We start from the raw sequence: 16,556 nt of genomic DNA, 5'->3' as shown, positions 1-16,556 counted from the left end.
TTTAAAAGTGTAACAATGGCATTAAAGGAAATGTTAAGAACTACGTCTTCATCCTAATATAACTATTTAAGTGGTATTTCTGTTGCTTCTTCTGTCAGTTTTCATTTCAATTTGTGATATATTGGTGTTAACTTTTATCTGAGGTTAAGGGATTTAGGTTGAGATTCATTTCTTTGGCCATGGATGTGTAGTCACTCCAGCATCATTAATTGGAGGCTGTCCTTCCTCTGTTAATGTATGCACCTTTGGTAACTTGGGGCATTCCTAGGTTCCTTATTCTGTTCTGCAGACCTGTGTGTCTGTCTCCCTGACAGCAGCACAGTCTTGATTGCTGTAGCTGTATACTAAATCTTAAATTGGGTAGAGAGTTTCCTCCCACTTAGTCATTTTCAAAATAGTTTTAGCAATTCTGATGCCTTGTTGTATACATTTTAGAATAGCTGTCTGTATCTACAAAAAATCTTGTTGGCATTTTGATTTTATTTTTTAAATTAAATTTTATTTTTTTTGAGATGGAGTCTCACTCTGTCGCCAGGCTGGAGTGCAGTGGTGTGACCTCTACTCCCTGCAGCCTCTACCTCCCTGATTCAAGTAATTCTCCTGCCTCCCGAGTAGCTGAGATTACAGGCACATGCCACCATGCCCGGCTAACTTTTGTGTTTTTAGTGGAGACGAGGTTTCACCATGTCAGTCAGGCTGGTCTTGAACTCCTGACTTCAGGTGATCTGCCCATCTCGGCCTCCCAAAGTGCTGGGATTACAGGTATGGACCACCGTGCCCAGCTGGCATTTTGATTTTAATTGTGTTAAACCTCTAGATAAATTTGGGGAGAATTTGTCTTTTTTAAAAAAACCACTGTGAAAACTCACAGATACCCCAGAAGCCTTGACCTGACTCTCCGAGTTATGGGAAACAAGGGGGAAAGGAGCCCATTTTAGCTCTCATGAACTGCCTGCCTCATGAGGTTCAGAGCCGTTATGCGGTGGGATGTTTTACCTCCCAAGGGGCTTTCACCACGGCCCTCTCTCTTCATAGGGAACAGATGGAATCCCAGTTGGAAAAGGAGGCCCGGTTCCGGCAGCTGATGGCCCACAGCTCCCACGACTCGGCCATTGACACGGATTCCATGGAGTGGGAAACGGAAGTTGTAGAGTTTGAGAGGGAGACGGTAAGCTGCTTCTGATGGTTCTTCTCTCCTTCTCTGATGGATGAGGGAGGAGAAGGTGACCCTCTTGTAGTATCTCCCAGTTTCACCACTCCAAGTTTGGAGGTTCTCCTTTTCCTCCCAGGAGTGTGACAGCATCCTTTCCCAGCAGCTGTGCAGGCTGGGTTGCAGCTGGGGAAGGGCAGGGTCCTGGGGGGACGCTGACAGGCATGTCTGTCTGCAGTGGCCAGAAGGGGCAGGTTGCAGGTACTCATAGGTTTCCATGGAGTGTCTCATCAGATGAAGTGAAGGGACAGTCCCCCACATTGGAGTGAGCAGCTTGGGGGCTTAAGAGCCAAATGTTCCTGTCACTGCTTTGTGAAATGCGTTGCTGTTGCTGCTGTTTTTGCAGGAGGATATTGACTTGAAGGCACTGGGGTTTGATATGGCAGAAGGTGTGAATGAGCCTTGTTTCCCGGGGGACTGTGGCATATTTGTCACTAAGGTGGACAAAGGAAGCATTGCTGATGGGCGCTTAAGGTAAGAGTTGAGGCCCAGGACCTGGAGGCAAGTTGGGGCCCTTCTCCTCAGTGCAGAGGACCCGAAGAGAGCCAGGTAGCACTTAGGTGAACATTTCCCAGCCTGAGATCTGTCCAAGGCCTGATACTGCTCCAAAAAGAAACAGTGCTTCTCAGTTGCCTCTGAATCTGATTATTCTTTAGTTACCAGGTGCTGTCTTTTGCTCCTTTGGGTGGAAAAGTGCTCAGGGGGTATGTGTGAGAGCCCAGGACATACATGGCATGCTCATTCATGGAAATAGTCATGATGATAAAATAGCTAACACTATTACAGTGCTGACTGTTTGCTGAGTACTGGTTTAAATACTTTATAGAAATTAATTGATTAGTCTTTACAACCCTACAAGGTAGGCGTGATTATTGCCCCCATTTTACATATGAGGACACTGAGACCTGGAGGGGCTGGGTCATACAACTAGTAAGTGGTACGGCCAGGATTTAAACCCAGGCTGTCTAACCTCAGCATCTGCAAATTTCACCAATGTGCACTCCTGCAAGAGGAGATTTTCTGAACGTGTATGTGAGGCACCCACTCCTTGGCAGCCAGCCCCCTGAATGGTAGTGGTGGGCGGCTAACTGCTGGTCCCACAGCCTGTGTGGGTGCTGAACTGGCTGTGCACCTTCTCAGGGTCAACGACTGGCTGCTGAGAATCAACGATGTGGACCTCATCAATAAGGACAAGAAGCAGGCCATCAAGGCGCTCCTCAATGGGGAGGGGGCCATCAACATGGTCGTGCGGCGGAGGAAGTCCCTGGGTGGGAAGGTGGTTACGCCGCTGCACATCAACCTCAGTGGACAGAAAGGTAGCAGGCCTGTGGACATGGCAGAGTGCCTCAGGTGGCTGGGGCCCTTTTTTGTGGACAGGTGCCAGGGGTGCCCCTTAGAGTACCTCATTCACAGGGATGAGGGGCCGATGCCATTTAAATGTAGCCCATGTGCTTTCCTGGCAGGAGGTTGTCTGGGCCCTGAGTCTTGCTTTCTGAGCGTTTGATTTACCCGGGCAGATGTAAGGGCAGATGTAACTGAGCCCCCAATTGGTGGGACTGGGGCAGGGTGCAGGGGTAGAGAGGGTGCAGCCTGCTGACATCCTCTTTTGTAGGAAGATGGTAACAAAGATGAGGTAGGGTGACTGGGGCTGGGCAGCGAGGCCAGGGGCTACCCAGTGACCTCCTGTGGCTTGCAGACAGCGGCATCAGTCTGGAGAATGGAGTGTATGCTGCCGCCGTGCTGCCTGGAAGCCCTGCCGCCAAAGAAGGGTCCCTTGCTGTGGGAGACAGGATTGTTGCGGTAAGTCTCAAGGCTGGAGCCAGGGTCATCTGCCGTGCATAGACAGGTTACATTTGGGAGGTTTGAGCAAGAAGTAATGAGCAAAGATTTTATATTTTCCTTGTTCTGGGCATTGTACTATGTGAACATTTAAACATAGGTTTCTTGATGGTATATTTCTATTTACTGTAGAAAATTAGGAAATAAAAGGTCTAGGAGGGAAATAAGAATCAATTGCGTTGCTACCATGTGTAGATAACCTTTCTCCATCTCTCTTTGTTGCTCAGGCTGGAGTGCAGTGATACAGTCGCAGCTCACTGCAACCTCCAAAGGCCTAAGAGGGAAATAAGAACCATTTGCTTTCGTACCACCTGTAGATAACCTTTATTAACTTTTTTTCTTTTCTTTTTTTTTTTTTTTTGATATGGAGTCTTGCTCTGTTGCCCAGGTTGGAGTGCAGTGGCGCAATCCTGGCTCACTGCAACCTCCGACTCTTGTGTTCAAGTGATTCTCCTGCCCTCAGCCTCCTGAGTAGCTGGGATTACAGGCGTGTGCCACCGTGCCTGGCTAATTTTTGTACATTTATAGAGATGGGGTTTCACTATGATGGCCAGGCTGGTCTTGAATTTCTGACCTCAGGTGATCTGCGCGCTTTGGCTTCCCAGAGTGCTGGGATTACAGGTATGGGCCACAGCGCCTAGCTTTATTAACATTTTAAATGTAGTTCTCTACATTTAACATTCTCATGAATGTTTATCAAGGACAGTTTAAAAAATTGACATCATTGTGTTGTGACTTTTAAACACCACCCTTTTTTAAAAAAACTAAATGTAAAACCTATTTTTAAATTTTTTTGTTACCAAAGTAAGTCCTATTTGTTGTAAAACAGCCAAGCAATACAAAAATATGTAAAATGAAAAGTGGCAGTCCCTTCCCCCTTTAATCCTGCTCCTAGAGATTGTCCCTGCCACCATTTGGAAGATAAGTACCCAGCCCACATAAGTGCCCCTACAAATCTATATATACCTAGATAGATTTCTTGGTTTGGTTTTGCTATTTATGTACAATAATGGGATCTGCAATTTGCATCCTACCTTGGATATCTTTCCAAGTCTAGCCTGGCTAATGTTACCCACCTTATGGTATTCTGTTGTTTGATTATATGTAGTATAAATTATCCCCCTCCTGATGGACGTAGAAGTTGTTTGCAGGGTCTGCAATTGCAAACAGTCCTGCATTTAACTTTACCTGTGTGCACAGACCCTCTGGAGACACCTAATGGTATCTCTGAGACTGAGCTACAAATGCCGTGAGATTGCTGAGTCATAGGACATGCAAATTTACTACTTCTAACTAACCTTTTAAAATTGAAAATGCCAGCAGTGTGCAGTGGCTCACTCCTGTAATCCCAGCACTTTGGGAGGCTGAGGCGGGTGGATCACCTGAGGTCGGGAGTTCAGGACCAGCCTGGGCAACATGGTGAAATCCTGTCTTTACTAAAAATACAAAAATTAGCCGGGCTTGGTGGTGGGTGCCTGTCATCCCAGCTACTAGGGAGGCTGAGGCAGGAGAATCACTTGAACCTGGGAGGCAGAGGTTGCAGTGAGCTGAGATCACACCTCTGCCCTCTAGCCTGGGTGACAGAGCAAGACTCCTATCTCTAATAAATAAAAAATAAAAACTGAAAATGCCATACACTTTTTCATGGCATACATACAAAATTCCAATAGTACAAAAGGCAAATAGTGACAACAACTCTTCCTCTGGCTAGACCTCTTGTGTACTACTTCCCACCCCGATGGCAATCACTGTTAACAATTTATTATGTCCCAGAAACTTTCAAAATATGTACATCTCACACATTTTTGGGGGGTTAGGGTAACCTGGATGGGATTATAATATACTCAATTGCTCATCTTGCTTTTTGTTTTTATTTTTATTATTTTTATTATTTTTTAAGATGGAGTGTCACTCTGTTGCCCAGGCTGGAGTACAATGGTGTGATCTGGGCTGACTGTAGCCTCCGCCTCCCAGGTTCAAGTGATTATCCTGCTTCAGCCTCCCAAGTAACTGGGGTTACAGGCACATGCCACCACACCCAGCTAATTTTTGTATTTTTAGTAAAGACAGGGTTTCGCCATGTTGGCCAGGCTGGTCTCGAACTCTTGACCTCAGGTGATCCTCCTGCCTTGGCCTTTCCAAGTGCTGGGATTACAGATGTGAGCCACCACACCTAGCCAGATTTTAGCAGCATGCCTTGGAGGTCCCTCCATATTCATATCTTTTTATTTTTATTTTTGTTTGAGATAGTCTCACTCTATTGCCCAGACTGGAGTGCAGTGGCATGATCTTGGCTCACTGCAACCTCTGCCTCCCAGGTCCAAGTGATTCTCCTGCCTCAGCCACCTAAGCAGCTGGGATTACAGACCTGTGCCACCAAGCCCTGCTAAGTTTTTTGTATTTTTGGTAGAGATGGGGGTTTCACCATGTTGCCCAGGCTGGTCTTGAACTCCTGACCTCAAATGATCTGCCCTTAGCCTCCCAAAGTGCTGGGGTTACAGGTGTGAACCACCATGCCCAGCCCATATTCACGTCTTTAGATCTGCCTTGGTTATTTCCATAACTGCGTGTCATTCCTTAGTGACAGCAGCCTAAGCTGTTGATCAGTCCCTCCCAAGGGATAGTCTGGTCTGCCTTTACTTACATCTGTATCGTGCTGCATGGCCGCTGGCGTGCCACTTCATAGGGACCCAGGAGTGTGCCCTGGGGTACATTCCTGGGGTGAGGGTTTGCTGGGTCAGAGGGCATGAATGTTTAACATCCAGTGAGATCTTTCCCCTTTGCCCCAAAAAGGTCATGACTTTTTCAGTCCTCCCTGCAGTGTGTGGGGGAACTCATTGCCTCACATCTTTGCCAATGTTTTTCAGATTTTTGGGGGAGCCAGAGTATAAAAGCTATATGGCCATTATGAAAAATTTTTAAATGTGGATATGTTATAAGGAAAAAAACCACAAATTAATTTACTACTTCAAGATAATCATTCTGCAGATATTTTAAAAAGAAAACTTGACTTTGGCCAGGCGTGGTGGCTCACGCCTGTAATCCTAGCACTTTGGGAGGCCGAGGTGGGTGGATTGCCTGAGTTCAGGAGTTCAAGACCAGCCTGGGCAACACAGTGAAACCCTGTCTCTACTAAAATACAAAAAAATTAGCCGGGCATGGAGGCATGCGTCTGCAATCCCAGTTACTCGGGAGGCTGAGATAGGAGAATTGCTTGAACCTGGGAGGCAGAGGTTGCAGTGAGCTGAGATCATGCCTCTGCACTTCAGCCTGAGGGACAGAGCGAGACTCCATCTCAAAATAAAAAAGAAAGAAAAAAAGAAAACTTGACTTTGAAATGATTATAGATTCATAGGAAGCTGCAGAGATAGTACAGGGGGGTCCTATGTACTCTTCTCTCTGCTTCCCCTCATGGTTGCACATTGCATGAGTATAATATCAGAGCTAGCATATTGACATTGGTACTGTGTGTGTGTGTGTGGTTGTGTGTGGTTTAACACATGTTGTTCTGTGTAACTACCACCGTAATGAAGATGCATAGCTGTTCCATCAGCACTGAGGTCTCCCTCCCACTGCCCATTTGTAGTAACACCCCCTGCTCCCTCCCATCCCTGCCCCCGGCAGCTGATTTGTTCTCCATCTCTGTGATGTCCTTTTGAGAATGTTACAGACATGGAATCATATAGTATGTGACCTTTGGAGCTGGGCTGTTTGCATTCCGCACCGTGCTGGCAAGATCCACCCAAGAGGCTACGTGTGCTGGCCGCTTGTTCCTTATCATTGCTGAGCAGTGCTCTGCAATGTGGGTGTATCACAGTTTAGTCATTCACCTGTTGCACATACACTTCTTAAGAAGGTCTGCACATAGCTGTGAGGGATGTGGGCAGAGATTCCGGGAGCAGGGTTGAGAGGTTCTTTGTGAACACTCACAGGGCCCCATTTCATGTGGTACTTTCTCTACAAGACCTTTCCTATCCATGGTCTTGTTTTTAGTCCCCCTGCTTTCCCGAGCCACATGCATGCATTTATCTTCCATTTCCTCTGTGGAGGCAAGAGGCTGGGAAGTTCTGAGCCGAGGTCCCGTGCCACGTGGCAGGGCACAGCCATGCCAAGATGTTCCCTCCAGGTCCTTGGTGTTCTGATCCCAGAAGGACACGTTCCTCCCCCAGCCTGCTGTGAAGGCTTTTGTGTTTCTCTACCTCAGAAACCCCTTAGCTGGACTCCTTGAGCCTCATCAGGAGGACCTCTATCCTTTGCCAACTCCTGACTTTGGCACCTTGCATTTGGTGACTGTCTAGCACAGGAGGTTAGGTGGGCAGAGATCCCAACTTGGTGGGCCTGAGGCCGCTCTGCCTGTGGCCTGACGTGCTCTCTGTCCTGCTCTAGATCAATGGCATTGCACTGGACAACAAGTCTCTGAATGAATGTGAATCTCTGCTGCGGAGCTGCCAGGACTCCCTGACCCTGTCCCTCCTGAAGGTAAGGGCTGGACGTGGCTCTGCTCTCATGGTCAGGAGTATGGGCAAAGCCCTGACTCCACACAGCCACGCTACTCCTCAGGCTCACAGAATCCTTGAGAACAGGGTGGGGATTTACCAAGTGCAGTGGGGGCAGGAACCCTGACTGGACACTGGCCTGCAATAAAAAAACTGCAGTCAAGGCCATGTTGGGCACAGTTGGGTACATTTGAATCTGGACCTGATAATTAGATGACCATAAGGAATTGCTGCCAATTTTCCTAGGTATGATGATGACACTGGGGTTGTTATACAAGGAGAATGGCCTTATGTGGGGGAGGTACAAACTAAAGTTGTTAGAAGTGATATGTCATGGCCGGGCGTGGTGGCTCATGCCTGTAATCCCAACACTTTGGGAGGCCAAGACAGTCGAATCACTTGAGCCCAGCAACACAGCAAGACCTTGCCTCTACAGAAGATACAAAAAGCCCAGGAGGTCGAGGTGGCAGTGAGCCGTGATTGTGCCACTGCACTCCAGCCTGGGTGACAAAGTGAGACCCTGTCTCAAAAATGAAAGGAAGGGACTGGGCGTGATGGCTCATGCCTGTAATCCCAACACTTTGGGAGGCGGGTGGATCACCTGAGGTCGGGAGTTCAAGACCAGCCTGACCAACATGGAGAAACCCCATCTCTACTAAAAATACAAAAATAGCCAGACGTGGTGGCGCATTCCTGTAATCTCAGCTACTCAGGAGCCTGGGGCAAGAGAATCGCTTGAACCCAGGAGGTAGAGGTTGCAGTGAGCTGAGATCATGCCTTTGCACTCCAGCCTGGGAAACAAGAGCAGAACTCCATCTCAAAAAAAAAAAAAGGGAGAAAAAGTTCGAAGGGAAGTGACATGTCATGATATTCGTAACTTGCTTTCCAATGTTCTGTAGTATCATTATAGATATAGACAAAAAGACAATTTAGTGAAATATTGTTGAATCTACATGGTACATTTATGGACATTTATTATACTTTTCTACATATTTGAAAAGTTTAATAATAGAAAGTTAGAAAAAATAGGCCCAATTTAGAAAACATCTCTTAATGAAATGGCTGGGCCTGTTTTTTCTAACTTCTATTAAGAGATGTTTTCTAAATTAACTATTTTCAAATTAATTGACTTGTTTTTGGAAACAGTTTTATGTTTACGGAAAAGTTGGGCGGATACAGAATTCTTAGTACTCTCTCAACCACCCCACCACGACCATCCCCACTCCTGTCCCTAAGTTTCCCCAATTTTGGCATTTTGCATTAGTGTAGTTAGTACATGTGTTACAATTAGCGAGCCAATGTGGATGCATTAGTATTAACTATAATGCATAGTTTACATTAAGGTTCAGTCTTGGTGGTGTATTTTCTGTGAGTTTTGATGCAGGTAATGACATGTACCACCATTATAATATCATACACAGTAGTTTCACTGCTCTAAAAATTCCCTATGCTCCCCATATTTATCCAAGCCCCTGGCAACAACTGATCCTTTTACTGCCTCCATGCTTGTGTGTTTTCCAGAATGCCATAGAGTTGGAATCACAGAGTGTATAGAATGGCTTCTTAACTTGCTAATATACACTTAAGGTTCCTCCACGTCATTTCAGTTCTTTTTAGTGCTAATTAATATTCTGTTGTCTGGGTGTACCACAAGAGATACATTTTTAACAATGAATTTTTACTTTTATGTTTAATATTAAAAAAAATACTCAAGACATTATGCAGGTGATTTCCTTTTTTTTTTTTTTTTTTTTTGAGACAGAGCCTTGCTCTGTCACCCAGGCTGGAGCACAGTGGTGTGATCTCACTTCACTGCAATCTCCATCTCCCGGGTTCAAGTGATTCTCCTGCCTCAGCCTCCCAAGTAGCTGGGACTACTGGTGCATGCCACTGTGCCTGGCTTATTTTTGTAATTTTAGTAGAGACGGGGTTTCACCATATTGGTCAGACTGGTCTTGAACTCCTGACCTCATGACCTGCCTGCCTCGGCCTCCCAAAGTGCTGAGATTACCCGCATGAGCCACCGTGCCTGGCCCAGGTGATTTGAGAAAGTGTTCAAAGTTAATAAAACTTTGACTCTTCTTTGAGTTCAGAGTGACCAGGGCCATGAGAAAACTTCTCTATTAGGAAGAAGCATATGTGTTTGTGTGTATGTGCGTCTCTGTCTGTCTGTCTCTTTTTTAAGGGGCAGGTGGCCCATTCCTGACCATTGCTTTACCTGTGGGGACGGTTTTCAGTGGCAGCTCCAAGTCCTGCCATCTCACTTTCTCTCTCACTCCTCTGCAATCCCTGCCTAGGTGTTCCCTCAGAGCTCCTCGTGGAGTGGCCAGAACATTTTTGAAAATATCAAAGACTCTGATAAGATGCTGAGTTTTCGAGCCCATGGCCCGGAGGTCCAGGCTCATAACAAACGGAATTTGATACAGCACAATAACTCCACGCAGACAGATATCTTCTACACGGACAGGCTGGAAGACAGGAAGGAGCCAGGCCCCCCAGGAGGCAGCAGCTCCTTTCTGCACAAGCCATTCCCTGGGGGACCCTTGCAGGTCTGCCCCCAGGCCTGTCCCAGTGCCTCTGAGCGTAGCCTGAGCTCCTTCCGCTCAGATGCCTCTGGGGACCGTGGCTTTGGGCTGGTGGACGTGCGTAGCCGGCGGCCACTGCTGCCCTTTGAGACGGAGGTGGGCGCCTGTGGGGTTGGGGAGGCCCCCCTGGACAAGGTGGACTCTGAAGGCTCCAACAGCGGCGGGACCTGGCCCAAGGCCGTGCTCAGCTCCACGGCAGCGCCTGAGAAGCTCTCCGTTTATAAGAAGCCAAAGCAAAGAAAGTCCATCTTTGACCCTAACACTTTCAAACGCCCCCAGACACCCCCCAAAATAGATTACCTGCTGCCAGGTCCTGGGCCTGCTCACTCTCCCCAGCCCTCCAAGAGGGCGGGGCCTCTGACACCCCCAAAACCTCCCAGAAGGAGCGACTCCATTAAGTTCCAGCACAGGCTGGAGACTAGCTCCGAGTCAGAGGCCACTCTGGTGGGCAGCTCCCCATCCACTAGTCCCCCAAGTGCCCTGCCCCCCGATGTGGACCCCGGGGAGCCCATGCATGCATCACCCCCTCGCAAGGCCAGGGTCCGCATCGCTTCCAGCTACTACCCTGAAGGAGATGGGGACTCCTCCTACCTGCCGGCCAAGAAATCCTGTGATGAGGACCTTACCTCCCAGAAGGTGGACGAGCTGGGGCAGAAGCGTCGCCGGCCAAAATCTGCTCCCAGTTTTCGGCCTAAGCTTGCTCCAGTAGTGATTCCTGCTCAGTTCCTGGAGGTAGTGCTGAGTCCCAGGGTGCAGGGAGGGGAGGCCTGGGGGGGCAATTGGCCAAAGGAGGGCTGCTGAGTGGCCCTACACCAGTGTTCCAGGCGCCTGTTTAGGCTGGTACCTTTGCCTTTGCTGTTGGACTCAAGTGGGAAGTGGCCCAGCTAGGAGGTAGGTAAGTGGAGTGGAAATGCGTGGTAGTGGGAGTGTGACACAAGAGGGGAACACCTTCTTGGGCATAGCATTTGGTTTGCTTTTTTAATAAGAAGCTTTTGAACTTAAACAATAAAACCTAGGGCATGGACTTGTCTTGAAGGGCTAGGGAGATGAGGTGGCACGTGTGAGGCTGAGTGGGCAGCAGGACGGCCTGATTGTGTGTGCTGTCATAGTTTCCAGAGGGTGAGATTGCTGGGGACTGTGGAAAGCATCTCAGGCACCAGTCCACACTGCTCACTGGGGACAGAGAGCTTCTTCCCACAGCCCTGCACATCAGACAGAGTTGTACATGCCTGATACACGTGTGCATTCTCACCTTTTACATGATCTCTATGTGAAAGATTCATTCTCTGTGGTTTTCTTCTGAAGTAAAGCTGCTACCTTGCAGATGTGTAAGGCAACATGAATGGGCAACACTTCTCTCCAGCTGTCCCCTCCTGGGCCCCAGTGGGAGGAGCTGGTTCCTGGGGACAGAAACTGGCTTGCAGAGCTGCCCAAGCGCTCCACTGTTTTCGTGTTTTTTTTTTTTTTTTTTTTTTTTGAGATGGAGTCTCGCTGTGTCTCCCAGGCTGGAGTGCAGTGGCCGGATCTCAGCTCACTGCAAGCTCCGCCTCCCGGGTTCCCGCCATTCTCCTGCCTCAGCCTCCCGAGTAGCTGGGACTACAGACGCTGCCACTTCGCCCGGCTAGTTTTTTGTATTTTTTTAGTAGAGACGGGGTTTCACCGTGTTAGCCAGGATGGTCTCGATCTCCTGACCTCGTGATCCGCCCGCCTCGGCCTCCCAAAGTGCTGGGATTACAGGCTTGAGCCACCGCGCCCGGCCAATGTTTTCGTGTTTTTCCCCAAAATGGAGTCTCGCTCTGTCACCCAGGCCTGAGTGCAGTGGTGCAGTCCTGGCTCACTGCAACTTCTGCCCCCTGAGTTCAAGCGATTCTCCTGCCTCAGCCTCCCAAGTAGCTGGGATTACAGGCACCCACTACCATGCCCAGGTAATTTTTGTATTTTTAGTAAAGATGGGGTTTCGCCATGTTGGCCAGGGTGGTCTCAAACTCCTGACCTCAGGTGATCCGCCTGCCTCGGCCTCCCAAAGTGCTGGGATTACAGGTGTGAGCCACAGTGCCCAGCCACGCTCCACTCTTTCTAGCAGACACTCTTGCCCTTGAATCTGCAGGAACAGAAGTGTGTCCCAGCCAGTGGAGAACTCTCCCCGGAGCTCCAGGAGTGGGCACCTTACTCACCTGGGCATTCCAGCCGGCATAGCAACCCCCCGCTATACCCTAGCAGGCAGTCTATGGGTGAGTCAGCCAGCCAGGGGCTGGGGCTAAGGGTCGGTGTAAACTCGGGATGCCTAGTCTCCGGGGAGAGGGGAGGCAGCATTTCAGAGAGCTACCATGACTTTTCAGCCCTGAGGTCCAGAGAACTGGGAAATGCTGCCCTGTCTGGGATGGTTTGTCTTGTAGCCATGACATGTCTAAGCTTGTCAAAATGCTTTCTCCCCTGGGAAATAGGAAGCATGAAAGAGACTTCCCCACTTTTTACAGATGGAGACAGGCCAGGAGCCACAGCCACATTGTGAATTGGTGGTTAAAACTCATCTCCCAAGTCCTTTTCCCAAAAGACTGTGGCTGTGTCCTGGGATACAGGGAAAGGGCTTGTTTAAGTCCAGGGCTGGCTGGGTCCTTTGGGGCGACTCTTCTCACCAAGCGCATTTCTAGGCACTGTTCCCCGGAGTTTGACCCCCAGCACCACCGTGAGCTCCATCCTGCGGAACCCCATCTACACTGTGCGTAGCCACAGGGTCGGCCCCTGCAGCTCTCCACCTGCGGCCCGAGATGCTGGCCCCCAGGGTTTGCATCCCAGGTATGTGAAGGCACACTACGCTTCTCTGTACCCCAGCTGCCCAAGCCCGCCTGGACATGGAACCACTGGTGCATAAAGAGGCTCACTGGTGGAGAAACGTCCTTGCCTGGCTGGGAGGGGCTGGCTAGAGCAGCACAGGGAAAGGAGCCTTAGGGCTGCTTTCTGAATTAATCAGCACAAGGTTTCAAAAGGTACCGGAAGAACACGATAGTGATAGCAACTGATATTTGAGTGCTTATGTCCCAGCCACTGTGCCCAGACCTTTATGAATATCATTTCACCAAATCAACAGCAACTTCATGGGTTAAGTCCTGTTACTGTCTCTGTCTTCAAGATGAGGAAACTGATACTTCAGAAGAGGGTGGGCTGGCTCCAGGCCACTGTTACTCATTCATTTGCCAGACTTTTTTTGAGCACCTACTGCATGCCTTGGTCTATCCTAATTATAAGAGAATACAATGCTGAACTAAACAGATTAGTTTCCAGCTCATGTGGTGTGGTTTTACAAATGTGGGAGGCAGACAGAAAAAAAATGAACAAAGTGATATCAGATGGTGCCGAGAGGCTATGAAGGTGGTCAAACAGGGTGACGGGCTGGGCTGTGACTTGGAAGAGGGTGGCAAGTTAGAGTGGGTGGTCAGAAAGGGCCCTATGGGCAGAGGGGATGCTGCTGTGACCCAAATGAGGAAAGAGGCCAGCTGCACAAGACCTGGACTGGAGCCTCCAGGGAGATGGGCCGTCAGTGCCAAGGCCAGGGTACCCGGGCACAGTGGTGGGAGCTTGGCAAAGGGACAGTGAGTCAGGAAGAGGTTTGAGGTCACAGGGACCTGCAGCCATGATAAAAAGTTTGGATTTTATTCTAAGGACAGTGGAGACCACTGGAGAGTTTAAGCAGGAAAGAGATGTCGTCTCATTGCATAGCCCGAAAAAGACGCCATTGAGGCCTGGCCTCAGGGCAGGACGTGGGCGATCCCTGCTCTGCCCTCCAGTTTCCTAGGCACACTGTCCCGAGTGAGGCACACAGGTCCCCTCCCCAAAGTCCTCTGTGCCCATCTTGTCCCTCCTTACCCACTTCCTGGGAGAATAGGTTCCCCCTCCCCGGGCCCACCCAGGTTCCAGAGCCTCTGTTTTTTATCGCTTCCTCCTAGTGAGCCTTATCCTGACCCTATGGCTGGAGTGGGTATGACACTGGCCGCCCCATGTGTGTGGCCTTTTCCACTGCTTGAAGGCTATCCTCGGCCGATCATCAGTGGCTCCTGGGCCTCCCTTCTGCCCGCTTGGGAAGCCTTGGCTGGTCTGTGTGTTTCTCCCCAGTGGCCACATCTGTTGCTGTTTCTCCTCCGGAACTCCTCACCTCTTGTTTTTACGCAGCGTCCAGCACCAGGGACGCCTAAGCCTGGACCTGAGCCACAGGGCCTGCAGCGACTACTCCGAGATGAGAGCCACCCACGGGTCCAACTCACTGCCCTCCAGCGCCCGCCTCGGTAACTGCACCACTTGGACTTTGTGCTGCTGCGAGTGTCAAGCTTTTCATCTCTGCCTGCATCCTAATGTCCAGATCTGCGGGTGGGCTCCCCACACGAGCTCCTGTCACCTCCTGGGACTGAGCTTATTTCCCTACTGGGAAGGGCTGCTTCCTTCACGAGCCAGCGGTGCCCATGCTGCTGTCAGAGCCGTTGTTTTCGCCTTCTGCTTTCTGTGGGGCCCTAATGGTCATTTAGGTGACCGCTCAGCTAGGAGCCTTGCTCCCTGTCCCTGAGGTTGTTGGCCTCATTCTGGACTGTTTTATATGGCTCTTCATACATTTTTGTATGGAAAGTGAACCCCAGAGGAGAGTCAGACAGAGGTAGCCCTTGGCGATCTTGGGGGAGCAGATGGAGCCGCCGCTGTGTCACTTAGGCTGCTGTTCCGTGGCTGAAAGTGAGACTTGTGTGCCTCTGTTGTGGAGCAGTCTGTGCCTGCATAGTTTATTGAGATAAATGTTAAATGTCTGCTTTTCCTGACTGTTCCACATCAAGGCTCCCTTGGGAGTAAACAGCAGGGCCCAGCTTTGCATTTATCATCCTGACTGGTAGGCTGGTGGAGAGGGAGGACAGGGTGGTGTTTGACCACAAGGCCTGAAGTTTTGTTCCCATATGGAACAATAGGTTCTTCGAGTAACTTGCAATTCAAGGCGGAACGCATTAAAATCCCATCGACACCAAGATATCCGCGGTCTGTCGTGGGCTCTGACAGAGGTAAGGATTTCTGGACACTCCCATCTGTCCTCTTTTCCTGTGATCTGATTCCTCTTGATGGAGTCTCTGGGCTTAGCTGAGAACTTCATAGTCATCTCAGTCAGTCAGTAAAAATTCACTGAACCCAGCAGTAGGCCTGGTGATGTGGGAGGTAGGGGGCAACGCAGAGCCCAGCATCGAACTCCAGACTATGCAATGCAGTGGGGATAGGCTGCCCCTTGATCTTGGCTGTTGGGGAAGTGAGATGGGAGTTCACAACGGCATTACCTGCTCCTCTCTGCAGGTTCAGTGTCACATTCTGAATGCAGCACTCCTCCGCAGTCACCCCTGAACATCGACACCCTGTCCTCTTGTAGCCAGTCCCAGACCTCAGCCTCCACATTGCCCAGAATCGCTGTCAACCCCGCCTCCCTCGGGGAGCGGAGAAAGGACAGGTGAGTGTGGCCAGTCATCGGTGACGTGGGTAAACCAGTGGACAGTGTGCACCCTTGCGGCGGGCACGGGCTCTGCAGGGAAGGGGCTTAGTAGAAGCAGCAGGAGTAGCTTGGGTGTCCCAGCATTTGCCGGTATCACCAGTAAATGCCATGGGGCACTGGATGCAGGGAGGTGGGGCATGTGTGGATGGCAAGGCAGGGAGCCAAGTGGGCTCATAGTAGATGATGCTGGAAACGACCTAACGGTGATTGTGCCATCGTGGCACCGTTTACACCGTCCTGGGCCCTTGTTCAAGCACTTTACATGTGGCTAAGTCACGAGATTCTTCCAGGGACCCTGTCAGTGTCGTTATTATTGTTATCCTGTTTCACAGTTGAGGAAACTGGATCCAGACGTTGGAGTGACAGACCTGTGGCCACGTGGTTAGCAGCTGGCACCGGGACTCATTCTTACCCTTTGTTTTTCCCTCTCACTCGAAGCTTTCTGTTGTGAAATAAAATATACACAGGAAGAAAGTGTATAAAGCATAAATGTGCAGCCTAGCTTTTTACTGGTTCATTTTAGAATGCAGGTCCATCTTAGGTTTCAGGTTGACTGTAGGCTTGCTGTCTGTCCAGAGGCACCTCCTCTGTGGAGTCCGTCCCCACTGCGTACTATGCACACACATCCCTCTCTATTGTTCCCCTAGATGGAACTTACTAGATTGTGTTTATATTTAACAGCTTCTGTCCAGATTGTAGATCTTAAAGAGCTCTGATTAAAATTAAACTTTATTTAATCACCAAAAGAAACACAGCTACTCTCGTTCATTTGAATCCAGAAAGCTGAGGCCTCTGTAGCTAGGAGCCTCAGCATGGGTGGGCCCTATATTAAGAAAATCTTTTTTGTTGTTGTTGTTGTTGAGACAGTTTTGCTCTTGTCCCCCAGGCTGGAGTGCAGTGGTGCAATCTTGGCTCAC

General features: G+C 49.6%; 1 protein-coding gene across 4 annotated transcripts in view; it reads left to right on the top strand.

The window, feature by feature from the left end:
• Positions 1-16,556, top strand: part of DLG5 (discs large MAGUK scaffold protein 5) — a 136,171-nt gene that overhangs the window by 93,972 nt on the left and 25,643 nt on the right. For 3 of the 4 annotated variants that reach the window (XM_033208354.1, XM_033208355.1, XM_033208356.1), the window contains exons 10-20: positions 1,036-1,168; positions 1,557-1,684; positions 2,351-2,526; positions 2,907-3,010; positions 7,436-7,528; positions 9,843-10,862; positions 12,238-12,361; positions 12,782-12,926; positions 14,298-14,410; positions 15,074-15,163; positions 15,447-15,597. In XM_033208354.1, coding sequence (XP_033064245.1) covers positions 1,036-1,168; positions 1,557-1,684; positions 2,351-2,526; positions 2,907-3,010; positions 7,436-7,528; positions 9,843-10,862; positions 12,238-12,361; positions 12,782-12,926; positions 14,298-14,410; positions 15,074-15,163; positions 15,447-15,597 — 2,277 coding nt within the window. The remainder of the gene's footprint in view (positions 1-1,035; positions 1,169-1,556; positions 1,685-2,350; positions 2,527-2,906; positions 3,011-7,435; positions 7,529-9,842; positions 10,863-12,237; positions 12,362-12,781; positions 12,927-14,297; positions 14,411-15,073; positions 15,164-15,446; positions 15,598-16,556) is intronic. The other variant, XM_033208357.1, reaches the window with a different exon arrangement.

Source organism: Trachypithecus francoisi, unplaced genomic scaffold, assembly GCF_009764315.1.
Source record: "Trachypithecus francoisi isolate TF-2019V2 unplaced genomic scaffold, Tfra_2.0 Lachesis_group9, whole genome shotgun sequence".
NCBI lineage: Eukaryota > Metazoa > Chordata > Mammalia > Primates > Cercopithecidae > Trachypithecus > Trachypithecus francoisi.
The sequence above is the reverse complement of the archived record's forward strand: the minus strand, read 5'-3'. Positions and strand labels throughout refer to the sequence as shown.